Raw genomic sequence first — 24,317 nt, 5'->3', positions numbered from 1 at the left:
CCCCCCTTCTCTCCCTCCCTCCCTTCCTTCTTCCCTTCCTTTCTCTCTCTCTCTCTCTCTCTCTCTCTCTCTCTCTCTCTCTCTCTCTCTTTCTCTCTCTCTCTCTGGCACAGAAGTGTGCCTGAAACTGCAACAATCCAGATTAAAATGGAATAATGACAGCAATACATGAAAACATCAAACATAACTCAGGGTAATGAAAAGAAACCGATCAGACAAACCCCCTAGGGATACACTGCAAACCTTCCAGCCAGCACTCCTCGATGCTGTCCAAGGTATTCCTATCTGAGAGAGCATCAGGGCTAAGAAACACTAAAGGATATTGCAATGAACTTTTGGGCAGTGTTCTGATGACACATCTGGTCAGAACATGCCTGTCAGAGTGCACCTAGATTAGAGGGCACCCGGGGTGGCTGGTCCACTGTGGTCCAAGCATAAACTGATTTGAATCCTTATAATGTACTACAGTCTGTTCTGTCCATTTTCCTCCTGTTTTCTTTGAAGTGCTAGGAATGGAACCTGGAGCCTTGCATGTGGTATACAAGTACTCTGCCTCTGATCCATGTTCCCAGCCCCTCACTGGGGGATTCTAGGCAGGGGCTCTACCACTGAGCCACACCCCAGCCCCTCCCTGGGGGATTCTAGGCAGGGGCTCTACCACTGAGCCACGCCCCCAGCCCCTCACTGGGGATTCTAAGCAAGTGATCTAGTAGAGTCTGGGTGTGTGGTTCAGTGATGTAGCACAAGGCATGGCTCAGTAGTAGAGCATCTGTCTAGAATCCAACATTACAGAGATGGGAGTGTGGTTCATGAATAACATCTGTGAGACTCTGGGCTTGACCTCTGGTATTAACAAAAACAAAAAAAATAAACACACACACACTCACACGCCTCTTCACAGCTCCAACAATAGAACAGAGAAGATGTCCCACCTGGCCCCATCTCATCATACCCCCATCACATGTGAACTTCTGCTTTCTGCAGTTTTGATCTGTCCCTGGGGAGAGACCTGCATGAGGCTGAATGACAAGAGTGGAGGAGATCAAAGACACACAAATGGTTTGTGTTTGCCCCTGAGACACTTGAGAAAGGAGAGATGATGAAGGCTGCTGCAAGGGAGGAGAACCCAGGACACAAAGTGTAGCCAAGGAGTAGGATCACCTAGTGACGTTAGAGTATGGTGAACGAGAACCTAGAGACGGCTTAGCAGGTGAGCGTGTGGGCTGCTCTTGGAGAGGACCCAAGTTCACTTCCAAGCAGCCATTCGAGGAGGCGCACAGCTGCCTGTGCATCCAGCATCAGGGAATCCAACACCTGTGGCCTCTGCTGGCACACTAATGTGTGCATTTCCACACATAGACAGAGACACATAATAACAAGAAATATATATGTGTGTATGTATATATATATCTCCATCCCTCCCCTGGAACTGGAGTTCCAGATAGATGATTGTGAGTCAACACATACAGATGCTTAGACTCAAACCTGGGTCCTCCGGAAGAGCAGTCAGTGCTCTTAACCACTGAGCCATCTCCCCAGCCCCTGTCTTAAATATTTTTTTCAACTGATGGTTCCATCTCTTGGTTCTTGGGATCCAGAGCAGATCCCAGGTCGTCTCTAGGTGGCATTTCCCCTGCTGGGTAATTAGAGCCATTGATAATTCTTGATGGACAGCCGGACAGCTGGACAGCTGGACAGCTGGACAGCTGGACAGCTGGACAGCTGGGCAGGCCTCTGAGTGGAAACCACTGGAAGGGAGTGTTGGGTGACATACAAGCCTCGAAGCCAGGTGAAATATTCATCGCTAGTCACCTCCACCATGAGGCCTTCCAGGCCTGCACAGGACGTCTGTCTCCTCCTATTCTATTTTTGAGACAGGGTCTCTTGTAGTCTAGGATGGCCTGAAGCTCACTTTGTCCCTGAGGTTGGCTTTGTATTCTTAATCCCTCTGCCTCTACTCCCCAAGTGCTGTGATTACAGGTGTGCACCAATACTCTTTGGACTCGTGGGCTTACAGCTTGTTCCTTGGGGCCCAGGTCGGTCTGGATTTCCAGGCAGGAAGATAAAGCAGCACTAATGGATGGATTTCCAGGGCCCGTGGGTCTAGGTGGAACTTTGCTGCCCTCTGGTGGTAGTATGTACTACTACAAGTCCAAAGCCCAAGGAGCACAATCTCAAATCTGGCTTCTGCCTTGAGGAGGCACCACGTAAACAGTCCTGCCAGGTTCTCATCTCATCCACCACGACTTTTTCCATGACTCACAACCTCAAAGATCTGGGGACAGACCACTGGTTTTGAGTCTGTGTGATCCTGAGGCAAGCAGCATGGGTATGTATCAGCTCTTTAGTTAACCAGGTTCAGAAAAGGAAGAGGGAGAGGAATATGGGTATCAGTTCTTCCTCTATTTAATCAGAATTGGAGGAAAAGGAGGAAGAGGAGGAGAGGGGAGGAGGGGGGAGGAGGAGGAGGAGGAAGAGGAGGGGGAGGAGAAACCTAACAACCGTGAAAGCCACCAAATGTACACTCCACACCCACTGAGCCATGGCGATTATGGCTGTTTGCAGAAATTGGGTATTAGAAAGGATTGTTGAGGGGTTGCAGCTTTCAGAAGGTGACTCAGTATAGGATTTTAAGTAAACACGCTTTGACTCAGGACAAGATGTTATTAGTGGTCAATTTGCTGATTGTATATTTAAATAATGTCATTCGGGGACTGTACATGCTGGGCCAGCATGCTCATTATAGGTGACATCCCCAACCCCTTGCTGGTGGATTCGAGGCAAGTCTTTACCACTGAGCATAGCAAACCCTCGGTTGCTTTTGTCTTGGCTATGTTTTGAGACAGAACATCACTATGTAGTCCTGGCTGCCTGAAACTTGATAGGCAGACCAGGCCAGCCTTGAACTCATAGAGATTTGCTTGCCTCTGCCACTTGAGTGCTGGGATTAAAGGTGCCTGGCACCATGACTAGTGCCCTTAATTTTTTCAGACAAGGTCTTGCCATATAGCCCCAGCTTGCTTTGAAATCTCTGTGCCTCTGCCTCCTAAACACTAAGATTACTGGTGTGTGCTACCATACTCAGCTGGATACTTTTCTCTTTTGTAGTGTTGTTTCTCATGGTACTGGGAGATATCAGAACACAGGCTTGTGCTCTAGGCCTGAGTCAGGCCGTACCTCCCAGCAGCTCTCTGCGGCAGAGTTCAGAATCAGTTGGTGGTGTGATCTGACAGCTCTCAGGTTATGGTGTCTTGCTCTTCTGTGGTTTTTGTCATGTTCGCTATGCTGAACTAAACCACATGGTGAGAAACTCTGTGCTGTCCTCTAAAAAGTTACCAAGAAAGACCCTTCCTTTATCCCAGGAATCTGGTCACTCCTCAGGGGGATTTGCTTGCAAGATTATTCTGGCTGCTGCTTTCTGTACCCTACACACGGTCTCTCTCTCTCTCTCTCTCTCTCTCTCTCTCTCTCTCTCTCTCTCCCTCCCTCCCTCCCTCCCTCCCTCCCTCCCTCTCTCTCTCTCTCTCTCTCCCCCCTTTCTCTTCTTCCCAATTTTAATGACGCTCCTCTCCAGGTTCCAAAGGGAAGTCTACAAGCTGTTACTGTTGCCAGCTTTCTCTGTGTAGTCCTGGCTGTCCTGGAACTTACTCTGTAGACCAAGCTGCCCTTGAACTCAGGGATCCGTCTGCCTCTGCCTCCCTGGATGTTGAGATTACAGCCTGCACCACCACTGCTGGCTCTTAACATCTTTTATTATAGGGAGCTACTTCAGTGCCTCACATATGGTCAACAAAACACTCCACCACCAGAGGGCCCCAGTCCTAGCCTTCTCCAATACCGCGGATGCTATAGTCGCCTTCAAGTTAAAGCCTTGAAGTTAATTCCTAGCCAGGTGGACTGGAATGGCAACTTTCTTTATTCTGAAACAGACTCACATATTCAGCCTCGACTGGTGGCGCTGTACTTTCAGATTGGCCAAGGAGATCAGGTCTGTCTTAAGAGTTCAGTTATAAAAGGAGATTCTAAGATTATTATAAGAATCGAGGTGTGAGAGACGGGGAGATCTCTCAAAGTTCGAGGCCAGCATAGTCTACAAACCAAGTTCCAGGACAGTCAGAGACACACAGAGAAACTCTGTCAAAAAAAAAAAAAAAAAAAAAGGAAAGGAAGAAAGGGAAGGAGGGAGGGAGGAGATATGGAGAGGGAGGAGAGAGGGAAAGAGGGAGGGGGAGGGAAAGAGAAAGAGAGGGAGAGAGAGAAGAGAAGAGAGAGAGGGGAGGGGAGGGGAGGGGAGGGGAGGGGAGGGGAGAAGAGAAGAGAAGAGAAGAGAAGAGAAGAGAAGAGAAGAGAAGAGAAGAGAAGAGAAGAGAAGAGAAGAGAAGAGAAGAGAAGAGAAGAGAAGAGACAAAGCCCAGGAGGAGCAAGCGGAACCGGGAGGGAGGTGCCGAGAGCCTTGAGCATACTGCGCGAAGTCCTTGGGGACCTGAGAGGTCGCCTGGGGCCAGCCCACTCATCACGAAAGGCCGTCTCTTCCCCTCCGGATGTGAGAAACAGGTAGCCCTGATTTGTTTTGAAACAGGAAATGAAATTAAGGTGCTGTGATCAAAATAATCCACGCTGACCTCGCGCTCATGAATATTCAGCAAGATGCTTAAACTAGCGGCACCGCCCCTTTACCTCCGTAGAGAGAGTGCGCATGCGCCCCGGGGCGCTTTCCCTGCTCTGGGAGTGCGCGTGCGCGGCTGGCGCGCCCTTCTGTCGTCATCAAGACGCGTGGCTGCGGGCCGCGTTCGTAAAGAAGCAGGAAAGCTGCTATGGCGAGTCCTGCTGCCACTTCTGTGAGACCGCCCAGGCCCAAGAAAGAGCCACAAACGCTCGTCATTCCCAAGAATGCGGCCGAGGAGCAGAAGCTCAAGCTGGAGCGGCTCATGAAGAATCCGGTGAGTGGGAGTGGGCTCTACGACCCGGCCGAGCCCCTTCACCCCGCCGCCAGACCGGGGAACGCTGTACTCAGTACCCCTAGAGCGGGCCTGGGACGGAGAAGGCTGCCGTGTAGAGGGAGCTTCGCTCCTGTGCTTGGCCTACAGCGGAGCTGCATGAAGGCGCTGTCCAGCCCTCTACACCCTCCTTTTTCTTAGTTTTCTCTTTGCGGTATTGGAGGGTTGCCCGTGCTATCCACGCTCCTTACTGAATCGGCTTGTAGTATGGGCAGAATTCGTATTTGGGGTCCTCCTTAGCTTCCCAACTAGTTGGGATAACGGCTCTGCCCAACAATTCAGTATTGCTTCACAGCCCTTTCTATTTTAACTTTAATATGCACCAAAGCGGTGGGAGCTGGGCATGGTGGTGCACACCTGCGATCCCAGCACTCTGGTGATTTACACCAGAAGTTTGCTACAAATTCGAGGCAAGCGTGGTCTACATTACATAGTGAATTTCCGATCAGCTGGACAGTGAGACCTATCTCAGAAACTAACAAAACCCAGAGTCGATGCCTTAGCAAAAGTGTTCAATTTCTCCAAACAGCACCCATTATTAAAGAGGCATTGGACGCCAAATTTGGACCACATCACTCTTTACCTCTCAACTGGGCCCCATAAACCCAGCTCAATCTTTGACTAAAAGAGGTTGGGCACCTCACAGTGACGTACATTCCAGACTTGTGTAGCAAAGGAGAGCCTTGGCCCACTTGAGACCCCATGGTATACAGGATGAAGTGAGGCCAGGGCGGCAGACCATTCCGACAGTTCCAGATTTGAGAAGCCTGCTCCTTTGAGAGAGTCATAAGAGATGCAGGTTCCGCCGGGCGGTGGTGGTGCATGCCTTTAATCCCAGCACTTGGGAGGCAGAGGCAGGTGGATTTCTGAGTTCGAGGCCAGCCTGGTCTACAGAGTGAGTTCCAGGACAGCAGGGCTACACAGAGAAACCCTGTCTTGGGAAAAAAAAAAAAGAGAGAGAGAGAGAGAAAGAGAGAGAGAGATGCAGGTTCCTCAGCAAACTTACATTTATAGATGCTTTTCTGTTTAACTGTTGCAGGACAAAGCAGTTCCAATTCCAGAGAAAATGAATGAATGGGCACCTCGACCTCCTCCAGAATTTGTCCGAGATGTCATGGGTAATGTCTCTTATGGGTGTGTGTGGGGAGGGAGGGCATACTTTTTTTTGAGGGGAAATATAAAACACTATTGTCTTTGCTTGTCAACTAGATCTTTGATAGGAAAAATATTTTGTCTTTATGTGGAGGAGTGCTGTGTTTTCTGGTGTAGCGCTAGATAATGGTTTCCCAGTTATTCTTTTGGTTTGGTTTCTTGTGGTTAAAGGATTTTATTCAGAGGCTTAGAAAGCTGGTAAAGGGCCACATGCTGAGACAAACAGACTAGTCAGGGGAGATCTTCCAGGCCCCCCCCCCCTTTTTTTTTTTTTTTTTTTGAGGTAAGGTTTCACCTGTGGTCCAGGCTTGCTTGAAATCGTCCTCCTCATGCCTCTCTCCGATATGCAGGCATCAGACGCTTTCACCAGTGCTCCTGTTGCTGTGATGAAGCCCCATGACCAACAGCAACGTGGGGAGGAAAGGGTTTCGGCTTACACTTCCACATCACAGTTCATCATTAGAGGCAGTCAGGACAGGAACTCAAGCAGGACAGGGACCTGAAGGCAGGAGCTGATGCAGAGGCCATGATGGGCGTTCATACTGGCTTGCTTCCTATGGTTTGTTCAGCCTGCTTTCTTATAGAACCCAGGAACACCCATGATGGGCGGGGCCTCCCCCAGCAGTCACTGATTAAGAAGATGCTCTACAGGCAGATCTCCTGGAGGCAGCTCCTCAGTTGAGGTTCCCTCCTTTGAGATAACTTTAGCTGTGTCAAGTTGACATAAAACCAGCCAGCAGAACCATTGTACCTGATTTTCTCATTCTTTGAAATTATGCTTTTTAAAGATTCTTAAAGACTTATTTGTGTGTGCTTGTGCACATGCACGTGTGCACACTGTGGTGCCTGTGTGGAGGTCAGAGGAGTCGGTTCTCCTTTTCCACCATGTGGGTTCCAGTATGGAATTCAGTTTGCCAGGCTTGGCAGCAAGTCCTTTACCCACTGAGCCATCTCACCAGCCTCCAGGTGTCATTTTTTCTAAGTGAAAACACATTTGTTACTTAGTAGATTTAGGTTAACATATACTAAGTAGAAGCAAATAGTAGAGGTTCAGAGATAGAGAGCTGGGCTGATAAACTGGCTCAACAGGTAAAGTGCTTGCCACCAAGCCTGGCGCCCAGAGTTCGATCCCTTGGGTCCAAGTGGTAAGAGAGAACCAACTCCTGCAGGTTGTCCATTCATGTTGTGGTTCTCATTTCCTGCTCTACGAATAAGTAGATGTATAAATGTCACTTTTTAACAAAGGTCAGGCATAGTGGGTGCATTTGAGTACAATCTCTCAGAAGTTAGGGCAGTGGATCTCTTTTGGTTCGAGGCCTTCTTGATCTATATGTAGCATTCTAGGCCAGCTAGCCAGTCCCTATTTCAATAAAAGGTAGGACTGGAAAGATGAGTTAGCAGTTAAGAGTGTGTACTTGTAGAGAACCCTAGTCTAATTCATACTGGCCAGCTGATAGGTAGTTACAGCTGCCTGTAACTGCAGCTCTGGAGCATCCAAAATGGCTTCTGGACTCTGTGGGTTCTCCATGGACACCTGCACTCATGTGCAGAGACCCACAGGCAGACACACACACAAAAAACACTTATTTACAAAGAGCCACCTGCTGGGTGGCGATTGCACATGCTTTAATCCCAGTACTCAGAAGGCTGAGGCAGGCAGATCTCTGTGGGTTTGAGTCTACAGAGCGAGTTCCAGGACAGCCGGAGCTACACAGAGATCTGTCTTGAGAAACCTAAATAAAAAAATAAACAAACAAACAAACACTCACTTGACATTTTATCATTCACAGGAAACATTCTAATACAACCTTCTGAACCTCTCTGTAGTCAAAGACGTTTGTTTAAGGGAAACTGTTGCTACTCACTTCTTTTCACCTGCGTATCAGAAGTTTGTCAACTGTTAGGAATCTAGCAGGTCACTTGAGATCCTGGAGCAATGCTGAGAGTCTCTAAACTGAAGTCTGCTCCTCTCGTCACTGTCACATAGAACAGAACTTTCCTTTTGATTTGAGCCGAGGGTTTGCTGTGTAGCTCAGGTTGGCCCTGAACTCTCAGTCCTCCTGCCTCAGCCTCTCAGTGCTAGGATAGTGGACCTGTAGCAGTCCCACCACTGCTAGGTTAGGGTGGGACTTTCAGTGACCTCATAGTCAGTATTCCTACATCTCATCTAATAATACCTATGATGTGCCAAACCCTGTCCTTACTACAGTACAAGCAGGGTCTTTACCCAGCACATGTAGCACCTTCCCTGAGAGCTCTTGTCTAGTCTCTTTGGGTTAAGTGCAGCTTGTGTTGGTGACTACGTTCATCTTTTTTCCCTTCCTCCTCTTTTGTGGTCTTGGAGAGTAAACTCAGGGCCTATGCCTGCCAGGCAAGTGCTCTGCCAGTGTGTTTTATCCCTCAGCTTTCTCACTGAGTCTCATCTAGAACTCTGGACTGTTCTGGCTATAGGTTCCAGTGCCGGGGCTGGCAGTGGAGAGTTCCACGTGTATAGGCATCTACGGCGGAGAGAGTACCAGCGGCAGGACTACATGGATGCCATGGCTGAAAAGGTATGTGAGCCATGGAACCTAGTGACTGTGGGTCAGGCTTGGCACTGCAGGCCATTGGCACTAGAAGAGTGGGGTGTAGAACTTTCCATGTGTATGGAAGGACACTGCAGGGTCCCTCCTCTCTCTAGGCCATTTGCCATGTAAAGGGACACCAAGTGGGGCTTCCACATGGTTGGAGATTTCCTCCTCTCTTTTCTCTGTTGGACTGAATGCAGTCCACTGTTGTTGGTGTAAATAATGTTACGTGTTCAGTGTCTGCTTCTCAGAGGATTTGAGTTTTCTTGGTGCTTACAGTTTTTCATGTCAGGTGATAAATAATGTATTATTTTAATAAGAGTTTAAGAATTGCTTTAGAAATTGTACTTTAAGAACCATTAAAAGTGACAGGTGCAGCCAGGCAGAGGTGGCACACATCTTTAATTCCAGGACTCTGAAGGCAAAGGCAGGTGGGTCTCTGAGTTTGAGAACAGCCAGGGCCACACACAGAGAAACTGTCTGAAAGAAACAAACAAACAAACAAACAAACAAAGTTGTGGTGGTGCATGCCTTTAATCCCAGCACTCAGGAGGCAGAAGCAGGAGGATCTCTGTGAGTTCCAGGCCAGCCAGGGCTACTAACCAGACACTCTGACTCAAGAAAGAAACAATAAACAAAAAATGAACCATTGGGCAGACTGGCCTGCACCTGTCTCCCAGCTTCTCTGAGGCTCAGGCTAGAGAGTTTTAGAGCCCAGCAGTTCAAGGTCAGCCTGGGCAACACAGTAAAGTCTTGTCTCAAAACCGTGACAAGAGGATGCTGAGACATGGCTCAGTAAAGTGCTTGTCTTGCAAGACCAGGACCTGACCTCAGTCTCGAAAACCCAGGAGAGAATGGGGAAAGCAGCTAGGTGTGCTGGTGTGTGCCTATAATCCCATCACTGAGGAGGTGGATTCAGGCAGCTGCTTGAGCATGACTTACCACCAGCCTAGCCCTCAGGTCCCAAAAATCAAGGCAAATGGCTTCCTAGGAGTGACACCTGAAGTTGACCTCTGGCTTTCAAGTCATGTGCACATGTGTGTGCTCACATACATGCCATCCTCATTCTCATGCACACATACAAACACACATAAACACACACAAAGCTGTTAAGCAAGTGTCGTGGGTGTGGCTTGATGGTAAAGCTCTTGCCAGCATGCAGTCACAGAGAGAAGCAGAGGGAGTAGCACGTCAGTGAGAGTGAGCGTCAGTGAGCATTCTAGGTTTGCTTTGTCTGCTGTCTGTGGTGTGGTCTCCAGAGCCGCCTTCACCAGGCTGGGCTGGGCTTCAGGCTCTTCTCTCTCCCTTCTCCAGCCTTATGAGCAGCAAGATTAGACTACAGACCGTCTCTTACATGGGTTCTGTGGGCCTAAACTCATGTCCTTATATTTCATGGTGTTTCAAGAACTTTTGAGTTAGAGGAGACTAGGCAATATCTAGCCCCTCCCTCCAAGGTCCCAATAACAAACTAAAGTTCTCCCTGGGGAACCAGTGAATTCCTAGTGCTTATTTACAGAGCATGGTGAGGGGTTACTGATGTGAGCATGGGGGACCCAAAGGTGCACTGGAAAGTCTTTGTCCAACGTGAAAGATGGCTTCCCTATAGCAGTAGAGAGAGGACCTCTTTTTCCTAGTCTTTCCCAGCCTATTTCCTCTAGTCTCTCCCCAAGACCTTGAGCCTATGCGCAGTTATGGCAGAACTGCATAAACTAATTAGGATGGATGGCTGGATACTCAGATGAGGGACCTGTGATCCTCCTGTCCCCTCTCTCTCTGAGTGAACAGGCCCAGCTGTGGTGATCTTTTATGTGCAGGCACAGACGAATCAGGGATGGCAGCTGGTTGGCCTGGAGGACGGTGCTTTACAGCACATTGCAAGTGCGTGGCCACCGAGCCAGCTCCCCGACCTTGCCATTCTGCTTCTGTAATGACTTGCTCCTGCGCTTTGGTCCTCCAGTCCTTTCTGCTGAGCTCTGGTTAGTGTCAGATGCGGGGCCTCAGAGCTGCCCAACCTCTCAAGGGTCTCCTGGCTCACTCTCATTCTCATTCCTATTCATTTTCTCCCTTCCTCCCCCTACCCCTCGTTCCCTCTCCCTCCTTCTCCCTCTCCCTGTTTTCCTCTCTGTCCTTGCCTTACTTTCTCCTCTCTCTATTCACCGAGTGCACCCACACCAGCTCCCACCCTAGTTTCTCTTGCAGGCTTCATCTTACTTAAGTGCTGTCTCCGTGAACAGTGCTATTTTGCTGTGCATTGATTACCTGTCCTGCCTGGGGCAATCTTTTAAGGTTAAAGTGGCTCTGGGGACCTGGGTGGTACATGGCACCCCTAGTGGTGTGCCGTGGAATTTGAACTCTTAAACTTCTTAAAGCCTATCCAGCCCAGAGTGTATATGAGTGATGAGCAATGTTTGTTCCTTCCTTCCTTCCTTCCTTCCTTTTTTTCTTTCTTTCTTTCTTTCTTTCTTTCTTTCTTTCTTTCTTTCTTTCATTCTTTCATTCTTTGTTTTTCTCAGCAAAAACTGGATGCAGAGTTTCAGAAGAGACTAGAAAAGAATAAAATTGCTGCAGAGGAGCAGACTGCGAAGCGCCGGAAAAAGCGGTAAGAGCTTTGTCCTGGTGATCATTGAAGCCTGCAGGCTGGAAATGGGAAAGTGGATAGTGGATAATGAACCAAGTCCTTGTAGGCACCAGTTCACTAACAACTGGTGTTAGGGTAAGGGCATGCAGCCCCAGCTACTAGGCAGGTCAGGGCTGGATTGTTTGAGTCAGGAGTTAATCCCCAGAACCTATATGGTTCTTAAAAGCTCTCCTCAAGATAGATATGGTGGCTCGTGTCTTTAACCCCTGCAGGGCAGAATCAGGGGGACATCTCTGAATTTGAGGCTAGCCTGGTCTACAGAGTGAGTTCCAGGAGAGCCAGGGTTACACAGAGAAATCCTATCTTGAGAGAGAGAGGGAGAGGGAGAAAGGGAGAGGGAGAGAGGTGCATGCAGAAAGAAAGATGGACAGAAGGAAAATAGACTAGTGGTTAGTAAGATGCCTCAGCAGTCAAGAGTGTTTACTGCTTAATCCTGAAGACGAGAGTTCAGATCCCAGAGTCTATGCAACCATCAAGTGTCCTGCAACTGCCAGTCACTAAAGCTCCAAGGAATTGAATGCCCTCTTTTTGCTTCTGTGTGTATACAAGTGCATGCATGCTCACACTCACATGCATACAAACACACACACACACACAAGTCACATGAGAAGTTTCATTAAAGAGTTTCATAGGTACTGGAGAGATTGCTCAGTGGTTAAGAACACTGACTGCTCTTCCAGAGGTCCTGAGTTCAATTTCCAGCAACCACATGGTAGCTCACAACCATCTGTGCTGGGATCTGATGCCCTCTTCTGGTGTGTCTGAAAATAGCTACAGTGTACTCATGTGTGTGTGTGTGTATACGCATATGCATATACATATATAAAATAAGTAAATCTTAAAAAAAAGTTTTATAAAATCAATGTTCAGATGTAGAAAGGACACCAGGGTGGAGGAGTGAAGTGCACAAGGCCAGCCTAAGCTACACAGCAAGACTGTCTCGAAAGGCAGACAAAAGCAAAACGCAGAAGTAAGCGGAGACACAGAAACCACATAGTCATCAGAGTTCCAGCTTGTGTCTTTAGGAGATCTGCAGCAGGCTGAAGGACAATAAGGGATGTGGCTTCTAAGGTGTTATAAGAAATCACTCCTCTCAGCCTTGCTCCTCTTGGGCCCTGCCTGCCCGTAGCCCTGCAGGTCATATAACTGAACTTTGTGTTATCTGTTTTGAGAGTTTCTTTTTTTATTTATTTTTTGAAAAAAGTCTTTATTGGATGGCTAGTGTTAAACACAAAACCACATTCTAGAAGAGTTTATTTTTTTAAAGATTCATTTTACTTTTCAATGATGTGTGTCTGAGTGCAGGGTCCATGGAGGCCAGAGGAGAGCGTCAGATCCTCTGGGGCTACAGGGAAAGGTGGTTGTGAGCGCCCAACATCATAGCATCATAGGTGTGGGACCTCTGGAAGAGCAGCAGGAGATGTAAGCCACACAGCCATCTTACGATGCATGATGATGGGGGGAGGGGTTGGCACTGGCACATGTGTGGAGGTCAGAAGACATCTTTAAACACCTTTTAGTGTTTTTGTTTTGATTTGGTTTTCATTTTTGTTGTTTGAACATGTGTTTTTTTGAGATGGGGTTTCTCTGTGTAGCCCTGGGTGTCCTGGAACTTACTCTGAGGACCGGGTTTGAACTCAGAAATCCACCTGCCTCTGCCTCCTGAGTGCTGTGATCAAAGGTGTGCGCCACCACACCTGGTCCCACCTGTCTATCTTTTTGAGACAGGGTTTCACTCTGTGTCACAGGCTGGCCTTGAAAAAGCTGTTCTATTTTCATCTGTATGTAGGTTGTGCATCTGAATATGAATGCTCACTGGGGCCAGGAGAGGAGCTGGAGTTGTAGGCAGTTATTATTTTCCCGACACGGATGCCGGGAGCTAAACTAGAGTCCTCTAACTGCTGGGCCATCTCTTCGGTTTCTGTTACTGTAACACTGTGTTGTTGTAAGGACTGTGTTGTAATAGAATACAGGTTCTATTTTTAACACAACCATTAAGATAATCACTGTCTATGTTTTACATGTGTAGCCAGAAGTTAAAAGAGAAGAAGTTACTGGCAAAGAAGATGAAACTTGAACAGAAGAAACAGAAGGAAGGTGAGCCATGTCCACATTTCTCTCAGTGCCAGTCACCATCGCTGAGGTGGCGGTGGCGGTGGCGGTGGCCTGTAGTAGTGAAGAGTTAACACTGTTATCAGAAAGCCACATGGCAAAGCTAGGAGTGGTGGCACACCTTCAATCCCAGCACTTATGAGGCAGAAGCTGGCGGATCTACAAGTTTAAGGTCAGCCTGGTCTACAGAGTGAGTTCTAGGACAGCCAGGGCTACACAGAGAAACCCTGTCTCAAAAGAACCAAAAAGAAAAGAAAGCAAGCCAGACTGGCTTAAGCAGAGAGGAAAGCTCCTGGCTCAAAGTAGGCTAGCGGAGGAGCTTACTGGTTACCAGTGTCGCCCTCCACCCTGTCCTCACACTGCCTGCTCCTCGGGTACCTCAGCTGCCCTCCAGTTGTTCTCTACCTTGCCTCTTTTTTTACCCCAGGAGGAAGGGTTGAAGGGCTCTCCTATCATTCGGAGCAGAAGCCTTTGCACATGTGTGCATGCGTGTGTTTGTACATGTGTGCCCATGCCCATGGAAGCCGAAGGCCAATGTCAGGTTCTCCTTTAATTGCTCTCACTAAACCTGAGTTCACTGATTTGGCTAGGCTGGCTGGCTAGCAAGCCCTCGGGCGCCTTCTTCTCTGTCTCCCTGGAGCTGGGATTACAAGCACTCACTGCCATGCTTGCTTTTCCATTGGTGCTGGGGATCCAAACTCAGGTCCTTATGCTAGCCAGGCAAGTGCTTTTACTGGCTGGTCCATACCTAATCCTCTTGGTTTTTAGTTTTTGTGACAGGGTCCATGTAGCCAGCCTGGCTTGGTCTCACTATGGGGGGGGTCCATGTAGCCAGCCTGGCTTGGTCTCACTATGGGGGGGTCCATGTAGCCAGCCTGGCTTGGTCTCACTATGGGGGAAGGCTGACTGTGAACTTACCCTCCAGGTTCCACCTCCTAAGAGCAGGTGTTGGGTCTCACCTTCTAATGTGTGAGTTTCAAGGATCAATGTCAGGTCATCAGGTGACAGCAAGAGCCTTCACCCACTGAGCCATCTTACCAGCCCTATCTATTGTGGTTTTGTTTATATTTTATTAGTTGTTGTTTTATTTTGTTTGGTGTAGTCTCATGTAGCCCAGGCTGACCTTGCACTCCTGACCCTCCTGCCTCTACCTTCCAAGTGTGGTTACAGGCCTGCCCGCTTACATGTTTCTAGCTCCACAAGTTTCATGGACTTCCTGTTGCTGCTCTGTGGACTGCTGAACCCAGGCTGTTTTTACGGTCCACTTAGTGTCTCACCGCCTTAAACAGGATGTGGGAGTGTCCCTCCGATATGTTTCTTCACTCTCGCATATATTTTGTCAAGTTGGGTGGAAAACTTGCTTCTGTTCATCTGTAGCTCTTGCTGTCTTCCCCCATGATGTCTCTGTTTTGTGGCTGACCCTGTCTTGTGAATTTTGTTTCAGTGACGTGGTTAACAGGGAGGGTCTAAAAACTTCCATTAGACTCTAATGCACGCTTTCCGTTTCTTCGCTGCAGTTTCTACCTTCCCATTCATTTTTAAAATATTTTTTGTTTCTGTCTTGTTATTTTTGAGACAGGGTCTCTCTGTGTAGCCCTGGCTTTCCTGGAACTCATTCTATACACAGGCTGGCTTTGAGCTCAGAGTTCCGTCTGCGTGCTGGGATTAAAGGAGTATGCCAGCATCACCATGCCTAACTACTCTCATTCATTTCAAGACTCGGCCACTCTGATAGTCTTGGAATTTTTAAACCAGATAGATACTGGTTTTGTTTGCTTTCTGTATCGGTGATAAAACAGCATGCCCAAACAACTTGGGTTTGTTTCAGCTCACAGTTGTACTCCAGCATGAAGGGGTCAGAGTTGGAACTCAGGCAGGGAACCGATGTGGAGGTCGCAGAGGAGTGCTGCTTACTGACTTGCTCTCCCTGCTTGCTCAGCTTGCTTGCTTATACACCTAGGACTGTATATAAAGACTGTCACCAGGGGTGACACTGCCCACAGTGGGATAGACCTTTCCAAATTAATCATTAGTCGAGAGAGAGAATGCCCACAGGCCAGTCTAATGGAGTCCTTCTCTTAGTTGAAGTTCCCTCTTCACAGATGACCCTGACTTATGTCAAGATGAAAAACCACCAATCACAGCTGCTTAGTTCCATTGCCCAGCCTGTCTCAGCCTTGGCCCCTGGCCTGTCTCAGCCGTGGCCTTTGTTGGTTGCCTTATACCAGTTGAGTTTTCTGGATCTTCAGAAGCCAAGTTATTTTCTAGTGTACTCTGTATTCTGGGTTTTTTATTGACATCTCTCAAGGCTATGGTCTTATTTCTGTTTCTAGTGGGTCTGTATTTAGTCTGTATTGGCTGTATTCAGCGAACAGGTTCTGGCCCTCCTGTGGGTTGTGGTTCTGCCTCCAAGTCACTTAGAGTATTTGCCGTGCTCTCCTGGTATGACCCAAGTGCCACCTGGTGACCAATCTAGGTTAGTTCTTTTGACTTCAGTGACGAAGATAAGGGCCACCTCCGTGTTAAAGCTGATGCCACCATGACAGAGTCTGCTTACTGATGTCCATCTTTTGGCAGAACTGGGACGTGCCAGGAACATAAGAGGTTCAGTGTTGTTGCTGTGTGTTGTTGCTCTGACCCTAGTGGGTGCTGAACCATGTAGCACGCGCTGCTTTGTTGTCTATTTATTTGGTGTGGGTGTTTTCATATGACACATGAAAATCAGGGGGCAGCTTTCAGGAGTTGGTTCGTGCCTTCCACCTTGTTCACTGCTTAGGCCTCTGTACTACATCAAGGCTGGTTGAAACAGGCTAGAAGCTAGACCAGCATGGACTACAGTGAGACCCTGTTAAACACATAAACCAAAGGGGGAAACTCACTTGTGTGTTCCACCTGTCTGAGGTTCTCAGAGCACCACGGTTATAAAGACACAGCCATGGTTGCAGAGATTTAGGAGACAGATGATGGAAGTTGTTTATAGGTTCACTATAATTGATTGGTCCTACAAATAGGTGTAGTGACAGTGGGACAGTATTAAGACAGTACTTGGGCCAGGTGTGATGGCACATACTATTAATCCCAGGACTCAGGAGCTGAAGGCAGGCCAGCCAAAGGTATTGAGACCTTGCCTCAAAAAAAGATAAACAAAATTTGGCCGCCCATGATATGGTGTGCCTTTAATCCCAGCACTAAGGGCAGACTAGAGTGAGCAAGCAAAGTATAGCCAGCTAGAGCTAGTAGAAAGACTTTGTGTGGCTGGGAGGTGATGGTGGCCCTTTAATCCCAACGTTTGGGAGCCTGAGGCAGATGGATCTCTGTAAATTCAAGGCCAGCCTGATCTACAGAGCAAGTTCCAGGACAGCCTGGGCTACAAAGAGAAACACTGTCTTAGGGAAAGAAAAAAAGACCTTGCCTCAAATGCTTGGGCTGGGAATGTAGCTTGGTTGGTAGAGTGCTTGCCTAATGTGCAAGGAGTTTGGCTTCTGTCCCCAGCACTGCATAAAAACTGGTCCCTGGTTATGGGTATCTCCAGTCTCAGCACTCAGGGGTTGGAATCAAGGTTATCCTCAGAACTGCATTAAATAAATGCCATCATTGGCACCATGTGTGACCACCTGTGCATACCAAGAAATGCCTGCTTGTGTGCACTTGGTGTTGATGAACACAGTAGAAATAAGTGCAGACCTTCAGCAATGGCTTACATGCCTGTCTTCCTGCCTTTCTGATTATATCCTTTCATTTTGTCAAAGAGTAAGATTTTCTAGTTGCCTGGTTGAAATGAGAAGTTAGTGTAGTGCTGCCCGAGTGTGCCACAAGGTGGCCCCAGCACACCACGGAGCGCCTGCTGGGTTGGCAGTGACCCATCTGGAGTTCTCTGTTTCTTAAAAAGGGGTTGGGAGTAGGGCAGGAGGGCAGCTGCCTAAGGCTGTGTGCACCCTGCAGTGTGGGACGTGGGTTTCAGTGATAGCACCTGGTTAGGAGCCAGTTTGAATTCTTCTGAGTCCTCGAGAGGCCCCAGTGATGCTCCACACTTTCACTTCCCTAACACAGCTGCCTCCCAAGGGACTCGGGGCTGACTTTAAAGGCTCTCTGTCACTGGACACAACTAGAGCCCTTTGCCAGACTCAGTGCTGGCTACACCTCGGCCTCGTTTTCTCTCTGTCTAGAGGGCTCAGCCGCTGTCTAGTGCGTCAGCAGCAGCCATCTCCTCTTGATTATTACTTTAAAAAAATCTCCTGGCACTGCCACATGTCCCCTAATCAGAAGGGCCAGAATTCCCTGTGAGTTAGAGATGTCCTCTAGAGACAGTCTGTCTGAATGGCTCCTAGTGTGTGTGTGCTTTGGATCAACGTTCAAAGCCACAGGCTTAAGTGTAGTAGACTGGAAAGCTGCCCTGTTCTTTGTCCTTTGATCATGAAGCCATTGTATTCCTGGCTCAGGAATCTAGAGTACACTGAACGGGTGTGGAGAATGATAGTAACCTATAACCCTTACAAAAAACAATAGTTAACGGATTGCTCTTTTTCCCTTGCTTTCAGTTTCTTCATGCATCTGCCCTGTTCTTGTTAACACCACATAGAACTTTACCACAGAACTTGTATCACAGGCCATTTCCCCGTGACCTTCAGTTCCATAGTACTGGGGGGGGTTGTTTTGCTCTGCTTTGGGATGGAGAATGTTTTGTTTTGTTTGTTACCTGTCCATTCCATCTGGGAAAAACACAAACAAAAACTCTGTCATCTTCAGTTGCATTCAGTGGTATGTCTGTAGTAAAGTCTCCAAATGGGCCACTCTGTAGCTCAGGATAAAGGTGCTTGCCAACAAGCCTGAGGGCCTGAGTTCAACCCTCAGGCCCTCGTGGAAGAAGGAAAGGACCTTCTCAGTTTGTTCTCTGAATCCCACACATGTATCGTAGCATACATGCCTACAAGCACGAAAATATAGAAATATTATATATGTTTATATAACATATATGTATACACACACACACACACACATATATATATATATGAATGATAATGGATTTAATGTAGCATGTAAACTAAATAGTAAAGAGTAATGAAAGGTGGGGCTGGTGAGATGACTTAGTGGGTGAGTGACTTGCCACCAAGCCTAACAACCAACTTCAGTACCCAGAACCCACATAGTAGAGGAGAGAACTGACTCCTGGCTTCTGTGTGTGCTTTGGCACCACACCCATACATGTACACAGTAGAGAAGTTAATATTTTAAAAAGTAATGGAAAGAAATAATTACAAAGGAAATATCAGGGCAAGTTTGGTGCTGTAATTTCAGCGCTCAGGAAGAGTGTCGACTGTTAGAAGATCCTGTCTCAAATCCCCAATGCCAACATGCCCTCCTCCAAAGAGATTACTATTCCTTCCTAATGTTTTGGGGAGTAATTTTGAGACAGGGTCATCTGTGGTGATTTGAATGAGAGTGGCTCACAAAGGCTCATGTCTGCTTAGCCATAGTTGGACTTATGGCCTTGTTGGGTGGGTGTGTCCACCTTGGAGGAGGTGCATTTGCTGCTGGGGGAGGGTGTTGAGGTTTAAAAAGCTGGAAGCCTGGGCTGTGGTGGCGCACGCCTTTAATCCCAGCACTTGGGAGGCAGAGGCAGAGGCAGGTGGATTTCTGAGTTCGAGGCCAGCCTGGTCTACAGAGTGAGTTCCAGGACAGCCAGGACTACACAGAGAAACACTGTCTCAAAAAAACAAAAAAAAAAAACAAAAAAAAACAAAAAAAAAAAAAAAAAAAAAAAAAAAAAAAAGCTGGAGCCAGGCTCAGGCCTGGTGTTGTCTCTCTGCCTACTGCCTGAAGATCAGGAGGCAAAGTGCACAGTGCTTCCCAGCACCATCCCTGCCTGCACTAGCCTGCCTGCTGCCATGACAACCATGGACCAAGCCCAGAAACTGTAAGCAAGCCTCCATTTAAATGCTGTCTTTTGTAAGAGTTGACTTGGTCATGGTCTCTTTACTGAAGCAATAGAACAGTGACTGAAACTGGCTGGCCTTGAACTCACAGTGGTCTGCCTGCCTCTGGTTCCTAGCACTAGGATTAAATGCATATGCTACCATGCTCAGATTTGTTGTTTGTTTGTTTGTTTGTTTGTTTGTGACAGGGTAATCCTCTTGTGTAATCCTGTCTGTCCTGGAACTCATTCTGTAGACCGGGCTGGCTTTGAACTCAAGATTCACCTATTTCTACCTCCCAAGTGCTGGGTTAAAGGTGTACGCTAACCACCACCTGGCCAGATTTTTTTATTTTTAATTTTTTAAAGTTTCAGGCTGATTTCAAATTCACTGTGTAGATGAGGATGGCTTTGAACTCCCTCCACCTCCCAAGTGGTGGGATTACAGGTGTGTGCTTCCAGTAAGAGAGAGAGAAAGTGTGTGTGTGTGTGTGTGTGTGTGTGTGTGTGTGTGTGTGTGTGTGTGTGTGTGTGTTGGGGGGGGCTTACTGTTTGTAAGTATGTACATTTGAGTGTAGGTACCCACAGAGGCCAGGAGAGGGCATTCTTTTCCTTAGAGCTGGAGTCAGAGCTGTGACTCATCTCTGTGGGGACCAGGAAATGAATTAAGGGTTGTGTGGAAGAGTAGCTAGTGTGCCCAGCTGCTGAGCCATCTCTCCAGCTCCTCACACTTTCTTTAAATATGCTTTGCTTTATAATGTTTTGCTAGGCTTGACCCTGGGGATTTGCACCTGCTAGGCAGGCAGTCTACCACCAAGCTGCATCTCCAGCCCTACAATGGTTTTAGACTCACAGAAAGTTTGGATGGTGCACCCAGTTTCCCCTGTTTAACGCCTGATCTCATTACAGTTAGTAGCTAGTTTCCTTCCCTTACCCAGGGTCCTCCCTGAATCCTGTTGCAGAATTCAGCAGTGTCCCACAGTGCTCAGTCATCATGTGGCTGTAGGTGCCATTGACTGAGACAGTTGCTCAGACTTATCTGAGCCAGTGTCTATATGGCGTCCCTCCACTAGGGTTTGTCATGTGCGTGGACTGGAGCTGCTGGAGCATGCGCCATTGTCATTAGACCACTGGCACGTCCAGACTGGACAGTGTGGGTGACTGACGTGACTTACTACTTTTCAGTATCTCCGCATCCCAGCTTACTGCTGTTGGTGCTGATGTTGGCAACACCACCGACGTAGTAGTTATCAGATGTGCTCACTAAAAATTCACTGCTCTTCCTCCAAATAAGTTACTGTGGAAGAAAGTCTCCCATGTGCAGCCCATACCTAAAGGATTGAGGTCTAGTCAGGCGCCTCTAACCTGAAGGCAGAGATCTACAAACATCCAGCTAGGAGGTGGTCTCTCCGTCTACATACGTGTTTTTGAGAACAAACCTATGTGTGTGACCCAGTCTTTCTTTACCTTGTTGGAATTGTCTGTTGTACCTGTGTTGAAGCCCCATCATTGTGTGCCTGCCTACCACAAGTTTCCAGCACTTCCTTCTTTTCTGTACTGTAAGATACTCCAGGCTCATCTTGAGGGCTTCCTGCCCTCAACCCAGCATCCGGTGAGGGTTCAAGATAACTTATCTTTTGTTTGCACAAGATCATGGGGGCAAGATCTTTGACTGGCAGTTCTGTTGTGCAAGTGTCCTAGAGTGTGTGCCTATTGGTGGCTGTGATATTGTTAGGTGATGAGATCTGGTGGCCCCACCATCATAAGGATATAATCGTCAGCTGACAGGAGTCACTGCAGCATATGGAGGTGTGTGTCCTGAGCAGTGCCTAGATACGCCCGTGGGTACTGGTTGGTAACCGTCTGTCCACAGGAAGTTAGTCGTGAGTTTGTATTGATGTGTCCAGCTCTCCTGTATCGTCAGTGGCTCAGTCTGCCTTTGTCTGTCTGTCCCGCATGCATCATGCTCCTCAGCACATGTTATTCTTACTGGTTGACAGTCACTGCTGTCTGTGGGAAGCAGCGGCTCATGTAAACCAGAGCACAGAGGCCCTTTTTCTTCCTTAGATTTTCCAATTTTATGTATGAGTGTTCTGTCTGTGTGTATGTATGCGAACAACATGTGTGTCTGGTGCCCACAGGGGTCCAAAGAGTGGGTCAGATCCCCTGGAACTGGAGTTACACATGGTTGTAAACCACCATGTGGGAGCTGGGAACCCAGCCTGAGTTCTCTACAAGAATATCTGGTGCTCTGAAGTACACCATCTCTCCACTCCCATTGCATGGATCTTGTCCAATGCATAGTATCGTGAGTCTACCAGTCAAATATACAAAGTAGTTTCACTGTCCTGAAAAGTCCCCGGTGACTCAGCTGAGGCCCCTGCACTGAGGACCTCCCCCATCTCTTTCCAGCCAGCTCCCGCCCACTCTCCTACTCTCAGGACAAGAGGAGGGGCTCCCCAGCAAGTTGTCTGTGCTGTTCTCTGGGCCAGCTTAGCTGTGCCATAGTGCTGGCAGCAGTGTTAGAATATGCTAGAAGCAGCCGGCCAGTGGTGGCACACACCTTTAATCCCAGCACTTGGGAGGCAGAGGCAGGCAGATTTCTGAGTTCGAGGCCAACCTGGTCTACAGAGTGAGTTCCAGGACAGCCAGGACTACACAGAGAAACCCTGTCTCAAAAAAACAAAACAAAAAACTATGCTGGAAGCTTAAGAGCTACCTTTACTGTATCAGGAGAGGAGTCCTAAGCCATGATTGGGGAATGCCAGGAGGCTGGCATTGGTGTTGTGGGCACAGCCCCTTGCTTCATGGGCTTTTGTTTGTACAGAGCTTTGAAGATCCTCTTGCCATCTGCAGTAAGAACCTGAGGCTCAGGCAAGGGAGGTTGGCAGCCCAGTGGGAAAAAAGAAAGAAAAAGGCCTGGGTGTCTTTCATGGTGCCCATGTAGGCATTGATATAGATGGTGGGACCACACACTCACAGGCCTGGTTTGGGGGTGTTGGGTTCTAATATGTACAGCCGGGACTTTTTGGTCAGACTGGGGTGCTCCTCTGAGAGCAGTGTAGATGCTTCTGTGGTGGACCTTCCAAACAGTAGCATTGGGCACTCACTGGTAAACACAAAGACCACCTCTGGCTCTGGGCGGCTGGTGCTGAGGAGCAAGCCTCAGCTCTCCTTCTCTTTTTGAGACAGGGTTTGCTACCCAAGCTAGCCTCAAACTCACTATATAGCTGAAGATAGCCTTGCCCTTTTTATCTCCTGCCTCCATCCTGAAAGTGTTGGGATTATAGGTATAGCTTCAGTATATAGTATAGGTATAGCTTCAGTATATAGTATAGGTATAGCTTCAATATATAGACTTTCTTCTTCGTTTAAAGTCCCCTTATCTCTCTGTTATCTGTCTGCTTATGACTTGAATGTCATGTGCTTACAGAACCCAGTCATTGCCAGGAACAGCATGCCAGCAGCTCTGAGGAGGCATCTGGAACAGAGGAGGAGGAAGAGGAGCCCAGCGCCATCATCATGGGTCGATGAGGAGTTCAGCAGTCGTGAGCCCAGCTCATTCTGTGACGAGCCTCAGCAAAGAAAAGGCTGTGTGGGACCAGCTCGACTGGCTGTGCTGGGAGGAGGAGGAGCCTCCTGCAGCCCTACCTGCAGAGGGAGCATCCCTTAGACAGATTGCATACTGTATCCTGCCCTGCTCTTGCTGAAGGGGAGTGAGTGCCTCACCATCCCCTGGTGCCTGTTCCCTTCTGCTTGAGCCACAGTGAGCTCTGGGCTGGTTTCTGTGGAGGGAATATTTATTTAGTAAACAGCAGAAAACCTGTGGGTTTTGTGCACATGTGCAAGACTTTGACTACCGAAGCCTCGGCAAAGCCATGGAATGACAGAGACTGGACTGGGCCTAGAGATGGGCAGGTCCTCTTCTGCAGGCCTTCTAGGCCTACTACCCAGGCACGTGGACTTTGCTCTGGGAACGGCTTACACTTCAGGTGCACAGCCCTGTCCATTTACAGAGCAGTAGATTGAGAGCTGAAGATCTGTGCTCACCCAGCAGCTCTCAAACCAAGTATGAGCTGAGCCAGCGGGGCCTTCAGTAGGGGCAGAAGGAGACAGGATCTAGGAAAACAACAAGTGATGAAAGAGGCAGAGAGTCCCAGATCACTGGGAGATGGAGACACATACTGGCCAAAGCCTTCCTCCATCCTTAGACGGGGGAGGCCTAAGCCGAGTGGGACTGGAGAGGGTGCGACTCTTAGACGTGGAAAGCCCTCCTGTCGGGATTTGGAGGCAGCCATTCTTTCCACTGAGTGTCCTTGAGTGACTGGTTCAAGCCTGCTCTGTGTACTGGCCCAGTGTGCTAGCAACACTCGCAGAGTATGGAGGACCAGGCACCATGCCAGGGAGAAGAGAGGTGACCCAGGACTGCCTTGGTCCTCAGAGCCATCAGGCCAGTGGGGCGGCAAGCAGTTTCTAGTTTGGGGGTCTGGAGTGTCTCCAGCTTCCGAGTGTGTTGTGTGCCTTTTATGGATGTTGGTAGCATTTTGAGTGAAGGGAAAGCTAAGAATGAATATCTCCTACTTTTTAAGCTTTTGTTGTTTTTTGACAGCTCCTGAATGTTCACAGTGTGTTTTGACCATGTTTACGCCCATTCTCTTACCCCTCCCCACCGGGCCCTTTCCCCAACAGATCCCCCTCCTGTTTCATGCCTTGTTTCTGGCATGGCACACTGAGTGTCTTCAGGTTTGCCAAATGAGCTTGAGTGAAACCCAGGAACCTTCCCAGTGGCCCTGCCACGGAAGAAAGTGACCCCCTCTCTCCTTTTACTTCCATAGCACAGATTCCATGGGCCCGCTCTGAGCCAGGTGACATCTGTGATGACCTCTGTCCCTTGAGCAGTTTGAGTCACATGAGATGTTCATGTCTATTAGGACTGGTGT

General features: G+C 48.4%; 1 protein-coding gene across 1 annotated transcript; it reads left to right on the top strand.

Annotated features, from left to right (window-relative positions):
• The first annotated feature begins 4,737 nt into the window (after positions 1–4,737).
• Prkrip1 (PRKR interacting protein 1) lies at positions 4,738–23,203 on the top strand. Its single transcript, XM_076923229.1, has 6 exons — positions 4,738–4,940; positions 6,037–6,115; positions 8,601–8,701; positions 11,230–11,315; positions 13,384–13,451; positions 22,811–23,203. The coding sequence occupies exons 1-6, from the start codon at positions 4,815–4,817 to the stop codon at positions 22,909–22,911; spliced, it is 561 nt and encodes a 186-aa protein (XP_076779344.1). The 5' UTR covers positions 4,738–4,814; the 3' UTR covers positions 22,912–23,203.
• Positions 23,204–24,317: the final 1,114 nt, after the last annotated feature.

The sequence above is a fragment of the Arvicanthis niloticus genome, chromosome 24 (genome assembly GCF_011762505.2).
Source record: "Arvicanthis niloticus isolate mArvNil1 chromosome 24, mArvNil1.pat.X, whole genome shotgun sequence".
NCBI classification, from domain to species: domain Eukaryota; kingdom Metazoa; phylum Chordata; class Mammalia; order Rodentia; family Muridae; genus Arvicanthis; species Arvicanthis niloticus.
The sequence above is the reverse complement of the archived record's forward strand: the minus strand, read 5'-3'. Positions and strand labels throughout refer to the sequence as shown.

Bases quoted from the DNA above. Each gene is read 5' to 3' on its own strand.
- Prkrip1 (XM_076923229.1), top strand. From the start codon at position 4,815: ATGGCGAGTCCTGCTGCCACTTCTGTGAGACCGCCCAGGCCCAAGAAA. The intron at 8,702-11,229 runs GTATGTGAGCCA...TGTTTTTCTCAG, and splicing joins TGGATGCCATGGCTGAAAAG to CAAAAACTGGATGCAGAGTT. The intron at 13,452-22,810 runs GTGAGCCATGTC...ATGTGCTTACAG, and splicing joins ACAGAAGAAACAGAAGGAAG to AACCCAGTCATTGCCAGGAA.